The sequence below is a fragment of the Dendrobates tinctorius genome, unplaced genomic scaffold (genome assembly GCF_039654945.1).
Source record: "Dendrobates tinctorius isolate UK_male_01 unplaced genomic scaffold, ASM3965494v1 ptg000015l, whole genome shotgun sequence".
Lineage (NCBI taxonomy): Eukaryota > Metazoa > Chordata > Amphibia > Anura > Dendrobatidae > Dendrobates > Dendrobates tinctorius.
This window is the reverse complement of record NW_027361683.1, coordinates 29,969,091-29,976,658: the sequence shown is the minus strand read 5'-3', so window position 1 is coordinate 29,976,658 and position 7,568 is coordinate 29,969,091. Positions and strand designations below refer to the sequence as shown.

General features: G+C 43.6%; 1 protein-coding gene across 1 annotated transcript in view; it reads right to left on the bottom strand.

The window, feature by feature from the left end:
* Positions 1-3,327: 3,327 nt before the first annotated feature.
* The window catches only part of LOC141074926 (uncharacterized), a 61,102-nt gene continuing 56,861 nt past the window's right edge, over positions 3,328-7,568 (bottom strand). The window contains exon 7 of the mRNA XM_073562246.1: positions 3,328-3,440. Within this exon, the coding sequence (XP_073418347.1) occupies positions 3,328-3,440 (113 nt within the window). The remainder of the gene's footprint in view (positions 3,441-7,568) is intronic.

The following is a 7,568-nucleotide window of genomic DNA, read 5'->3' as shown; positions in this document are numbered from 1 at the left end:
AATACTCCCATCCTCTCACATTCACCCTCCAGCACCCTGTCTCCTCTCCCCTATAATACCCCCATCTTCTCACATTCACCCCCAGTGCCCTAGCCCCCACAATACCCCATTCTTTCTCATTAACCCCCAGTGCCCTGTCCCCCACTTCAGCCCCCATAATACCCCATCCTCTCACTCACCCCCAGTGCTCTGTCTCCTCTCCCCATAATACCCCCATCCTCTCACATTAACCCCCAGTGCCCTAGCCTCCACAGTACCCCCATCCTTTCACATTAACCCCCCAGTGCTCTAGCCCCCACTTCAGCCCCATCCTCTCACATTCACCCCTAGTACCCCGTTTCCTCTCCCCCATAATATCCTCATCCTCTAACATTCACTCCCCAGTGCCCTAGCCCCCACAATTCCCCATCCTCTCACATTAACCCCCCGTGCCCTAGCCCCCACAATACCCCATCCTCTCACCGTAACCCCCCAGTGCCCTAGCCCCCAGAATACCCCCATTCTCTCTCATTAACCCTCCCAGTGCCCTAGCCTCCACAATACTCCCATCCTCTCACATTAACCCCCCAGTGCCCTGTCTCCTTTCCCCATAATACCCCCATCCTCTCACATTCACCTCCTAGTGCCCTAGCCCCCACAATTCCCCATCCTCTCACATTAACCCCCCCAGTGCTCTATCCCCCACAATACCCTATGCTCTCACATTAATCCCCCCAGTGCCCTAGCTGCTCACTCCCTGCACCTCAGACACAGCCAAATGACATAAGTGGCCCTGTCTCCCAGTGGGCCCCTGTATGTGACGGGTCCAGGGCAATGGCCCCCTCTGCTCCACAATAGCTACACTACTGAGATAGACCATGTGCCATTTTCAGCATGCCACACCACCTTGTTGGGCAAGGAGCAGAAAGTGACTCGAATAACAAAACAAGGAAACAGTGAAAATTAAGGATTTCATCTCCTGCCACACTAAGGGGTTCATCTACTGCATTGAATGCCCATGTCACAAAAAATGCATAGGTCGCACAAAAAGAAAATTTTCCAAAAGAATCGGAGAACATATTAATAACATAAAAACAGCAACTAGTAGATCACCCTTTATGTATAACATTATTTGGAGAAACATGGAGGGAACATTTAAGGGACACAAGTATGGGGGCTACAAGTGGTTAGGAAGTACTGGAGGGGGGGAGATTATATTAACAAAAAATGTTACAGACAGAGACAGAATGGATCTTTAATTTGAATACAGTGAAGCCCCCCTGATTGAACAATGATGTTGAACTATTTGGTTTCCACTAATAAACCCCCTCTTTTAAGTTTTAAATTTTAATTTTATTTTAAATTTATTCTTTTTATAGGTATTACTTTCAGTAGCCCCCTTTCTAATTATGAGACATCAATAAAATTATTAATTTATTTAATTCACATAAGTATGAATATCAGGTGCTGTTTGAACACTTCACCATTTTTTCTCCATTTAACCATATCATGCTCTATATACTCAAATTCATCATATTTTGGCACAAAGGGTTAATATGGGGTTCTGTACTGAGATATACATTAATTAAATGGACAGGTCATATTCACAAACTACACATACTACCTTGTATCTATATATTTTTTAATTTATTGTCAGAATTTATTAAAAAAAAGTTTGCATCATATTCTGGAATAACCCTATAAGGAATTCAAATAGGAGACAACCAATGAGGACTAATGTGCATCATATCTATTTCTCTGTACTTTGCCTATTTATTCATCCATTCACTCTCCCCTCCTCAGTGCTGTCCCTAAGCACCCCACATGTGTAATCCATAAAACCCAATTTTTACATATTTTAGGAAGTTTGAACATCAGTCACTTGTTTCAACCACTGTACTGATTAATCCCCGTATTGAGGATTGATTTTTGGGCAAGAGTCATGTGACAGCTCTCTCTATTTGACCGTGGTATTTAAAAGCTCACTCGAGTAGGGCTACCCTTATCCCTGATAAAGGAAGCTGTAGCTCCCGAAACGCGTAAGGTTAGCACTATTCCACTAGGATTAGCTACTATTCCAAACCCGACCATTGGTACAGGAGAGGTGTCACTACCTTAACCAGAAGTGCTATCAACCGCTCAGGTCTTTCTAATGGTGAGGTTCTAGCGTGTGCCACTGGCAGCTGTTATGATTAGGTAACCGAGGAGGACAACGGGGAATAGACTAGGCAACCAGATAAACAGAGGTTGGTAGCTAGGGGACTGCAGACCCCTAAACTGACAACACAACTAGAATTAGCCGTGGGCTGTACCTACGATGCCCTAGACGCCTCGGCACAGCCACAGAATTAACTAAGCCTAAAGAGAGAAATGGGAAAGCTAAACTGCCCCGGATTAGAACCCCAAAGGAATAGATAGCCCCCGAACATATATTGCCAGTGAGACAAGATGAAGCACAAAACACAGGCAGAGAATAGAGTAAACAAATGATGAGGCCCAAACTGTCTAGATAGAACAGGACAGGAAAGGATACTGTCTGCAATCACGCAGAAAAATAAGAAAAATCCAACAAGTCTGATATGCAAAAATACTGAGGCCACACGACCTCTCCCCCACTAAATCAGAACTCTGGTGTGAACTAGTTACTAAAAAGACTAACATACGCTGTGGCATATGGAACAGGGTCCAGCACAGGTCCCAACAGGGAACCAGGCTGAACTCACACCAGCTAAGCAAAAATCAGAGACATGCAAAAATGGATCCAATGCAAAAAAAGATTCAAGAAGACAAATAACTTATCTGAAAGATGCAGGATGGAGCAGGAGACAAGCAGACTTCAAAATGTGCTCAGGAAGCAAACCAAATCACTGGCAAGAGCTGAGGGAAGGTTGTTCACTTAAATCTCCCCAGTCTGTAACACCTGACCTCCAATCATCCTGCTTAGATGATTGACTTCTGTCAGCTAGACCAGCTCCATTACCCTCAGCAACCACGAGAGGGTGCCCAAACTCAGAAGCCAGGTCAAAAGTGTTCATAACAGGCAGCGTTCTTACCCACATACACAGTTTAGTGTAGCCCCTCCCAGCCTCTTTGAGCTTCACACATTGCGGTCAGTATCTTGGACCAACACGAGCAGGTCAGTGGCCATCTTTCTTTACACCTCTCTACCTAGATACTTACCTCTAATGATCCCGAAACCCTCTTCATTCAATTGCAGCTTGTGGATCTCCTCATCTTCAATGTCTCCTCCTTCCCTGTGTCCAGCGATCCTGTGCAGCATGCCGATACACGAGACACTTTCACCCTTACCACATGCTTTTCGGCTGTGCGCACTGTCGGACTGCTCGGTCAGCTGGTCTGAGCCGGTTTCACAGTTAGATTCTGTCTGGATTCATCTTTCCTTGCAGCCACTATGATCCAGCCCTTCTGACAGCCCATGTATCCAGCTTTCCTTCGAGCACCTGTAAGAAGATGAGCCAAGACAGAGTCAGCATTTTCCTGTGCCCTTTAAGGCCGGAACTATCGGGAATGTCACCACTGTTGCCGGGGGAGGTTTTTTCTGGGAGGGAGGGACCTTCAAGCTGGACAGCAGGGGGCACGGGGAATATAAAGAGGACTGAGCGCGGGAACGGGTCAGACTTGGCGGGAAAGTGGCAACAGAAGGGTGACTCCCTCTCCGCTGCTCCGGCTGACAACTCCACACCACTCATCCCTCAGCGTGCTAACTATAAGATTGACTTTGATGCTATTGAGTTATCGTCTGACCCTGTACGTTTGGACAGCCCTGTCTTGCCTGTGGTAACAGATAAGCTGCCTAGAGACTACTCCAAAGAGTCGCCTGCTGCCGTGGTCCGTGAGCATGCCCACAGCTCGTGTTCGGCACCATTCCTGAGCAATCCACATAAAGGACTGTTTCCACGTTCCAGCATACTCAAGCCAAGCAGGACCGGATCCACCAACACTGTTGGGAGACAGTGCCTCTCGTTCCTCCGTAACAGAGCCAGAGACTTTGTCTACGATTTGCGATGCCTTCGGGAGATTTTCCAGCCTTTCCCCTGCAAGAACTGCAAGTGATAACTTACCTTGTTTCTTATTCTTGAACATTGTGTTTGTGTGCAATTCCCGTCGCTGTTGTACTAGTCTTGCCTCCCTGGGTGGAGTATTACTTGTTAATTGCCTGTTCAATAAATCCTGTTAACCCCTTCTCTGCCTCCAGCTCTTCACTGCATCCAACTCAGCCAGTTGGTTCAATGGAGGTATCATCTCAGTAATTACGGTAACTCCTTCATTGAAATATATATGATGGTTATATATGCATAAACATCCCGAATAACTGGGGAAACAATTGATGATTTTTATGAAGGCTCAATTAGAATTTTTTTATAAATTTATAAGAGGAATTGATTATTGTTAGTGTGTGGCCCTACCGTGTTCTGACAACTTGCACAACTTTATTAATTACATAACCCAACAGTATCCAGGTCTGCACTCATTACCAGACTCTAAGCAGCACATTAATACCACTAGTGCTACTATCTGCATGAGTTTGCGGTAAAGCACATTGTGAATAACCATTCATGTCACATGTCAGTATTTTTGCATCAGTGTTTGTGGGCCAAAGCCAGGAGTGGAACTTACAGAGAAAAACTATAACTTAAAGATTGACACCTGTTTTGTGTTTCGGAGACACTCCTGGTTTTGGTATAGAAACACTGATGCAAAAATACTGATGTATGAATGAGGCCTTATTCAGCTTTTCCTGTGATATTTACAGCTTTTACTCACACATTGGCTCAAAGAGCAGCACTTTGCATGTATGCTTGCCCTTGAACCAACCTCTATGTGAGGACGCACTATATCACTACCTAACTTGGGTTTTATCCTGAATGTAGTGTTATTTCTTGGTTTTTGAGCGCCGTTTGGAACCCCCTTTTTTCTTGTTCATACTTTTTATTATGGACAGCAGGTGGTTGTTGTCATCCAAAGAGGCAGCTGGAAACCATATAATTTTTCACGTTTTGCACCAGTGGACTTTTTCCATTTATACAATAACCTATTTTAGATAGACCATGTGCCATTTTCAGCATGCCACACCACCTTGTTGGGCAAGGAGCAGAAAGTGACTAGAATAATTGTGGAACAAGTCATGAAAGACAGGTTTTTGGCAAAACATCTTCCACAATGTCTCAAATAGTTTATTTCAGTTCAGGCCTTGGATTCACACATCCAATATATTCAGCTCTCCACATTACCCACATTCATTAAGATTATTAAGCAAGCGTTGATCAGATATATTGATGCTATAAACAAGAACGACAAGGAGAATTAACCAAGCCTGCAATGAATTGGTGACTCTTTAAATTAGGAAAAAGAATAGAGATGTTAATAAGCTCTAGAGGAACATCCTGCTTACCTTTCAAGTCTTGCACTTTCTCATCTATGTAGGACATTGCTGTGCTTGACTGCTCAATGCACGCCTGTGTTTTTTTTATACGAGTAATGTAACTCTACACATAAAAGAACCTTCTTTACCAAAAGATACATGCATGTGCATTTTTTTTTACAGTAAATCAATAATCAGAGGTGACCAAACCAACCCATCTCTTATTATTGATTGTGCTGTCACTGACAGCATGTACAGTATATGGTTCAGTGAATCAAAAGGTGATGTAGAACCCCCAAAAAATTCTAGCTGACATCATAGAACACATTATAAATAATAAACACATAGTTTCCCTTTGTAGATTACATGAAGTCCATGCATTTATTTCTCTACACACTAAATCCATCTCCTCATCTCATTATTTTTTTGCTATATGGTATTATACCTTGTTTCGCAGTGGCTCTAAGCATAAGTCAATGTATTGTACAAAAGGTCCTCAAAGCATTATCCCCCCTTTTTCAAAACTAAGCAGTGTCCCCTCACCCCCCAAGTTATTACATCAGCATATTCTTCCCTCAGTATTCACAGTAGAGCCTTCTTGCCCCGATAAACACCAATTATCTCTTCCGTTCTCCTGCAAAACACATTCTACCTAGATGTTCATTCTGGAGGAGTATCAGACCATGTTACAACATAGAATAAATTATGTTTTTTGAGCTGCTTTATATCTCATGAAAAAAAGAAGAAGAAAAAATTATCAGCTCACCTCCACATTGAGAAATGCAGGCAGTCATAGGACAATGTTTGTAACCTCCAAGCAGGTTATTAAGAACCCTGCTGCAGACTTACAGCAGGAGTCTGTGCATGTATTACAGAAGGACAGAGAGTGTGTGAGGAACACTGCGGTGAGCTTATCTGCCGAAGCGCAGGACCTGAGACACATGATCACCGGGGGAGTGGCCAGAGACGGAGCCAGACGCCGAGTAGTGGCGGTGACAAGCGAAGCCGGAGAGTAGTCTGAACGTGCCGAAGTCAAGCCAGGAGGTCGATAAGGTGCCAAAAAGTGAGATGCTAAGAGTGGTCAGAACGTAGCAAAAAGGTCGGGAAGCCGTAGATAGCGGTGCAGTACAAACGGGGCAGACAGGTGGGAAGTTAGAGTATCAAGCCAAAGGTCAGAGCCAGAAACAGACAACAAGCACAGAGTCACAAGTTAATGCACAGAACGAGAAAACAAACCGGGTCATACACAAGAAAGCAATAGGACTAAACAGTATGCAAGCCCACCAGGTGGTCAGACACACAGAAGACAGATGTATCACAGACAAGGTTCCCAAGATGAAGGCGGGTAAATATAGCCCTCCCCAAACCAAAAGCAGGCTATACAAAATTAACCATGAGAGGACAGGGAAGGAACCCTGTCCACATCCATGACACCGGTATTCTCGTGTAAGATAAATCCAATAAAAAATAAAGAAATAATCCAGCACTGTAGAAAAATGAGAAAATTAAAAACACATTTCTATGACTAAGGACACTTAGCAGTCTGAAACTCGCCAGCTAGCATAAATGTTTTTTTTTCCCTGCTTGTTTTTATCTTTTTTTCTATGAATGTTTGTTTAATCCAGGGGTCGGCAATTAATTTTCCCGAGGAGCTACATGAGAGACCATGACTATTATGGAGGGCCGAACCAATAGGTTGAAATTAATTCTGCTCAATATTAATATTGACATATTATAATTATTATATTATTGATAATTTTATTAATATTAGTTGTATCACTTAATACTGAGCAGAATAAAGTATGCTGACATCCCCCTATATATCATTTGAACCCGAGCTCAGCCCCTTCTGTATATCGTATGAGACCCCCAACAGCCCCTTTTAAGCAGTATGAGCCCCACACAGCCTCCCTATATGCACTGCATGAGCTGCACACAGCCTCCCTATATGCACTGCATGTCACCCCCATAGCCTCCCCATGTGCAAGATGTCGCCCCATAGCCTCCCCTTGTGCAGCATGTCACCCCCATGAATACATATATATAAAAGGACAATATCATTGTCTTGAATTTAACTTACCTCAAGCACTCAGTCAATTACAAGTCTAAATACAATTACAGCACATATACAGTGCCTACAAGTAGTATTCAACCCCCTGCAGATTTAGCAGGTTTACACATTCGGAATTAACTTGGCATTGTGACA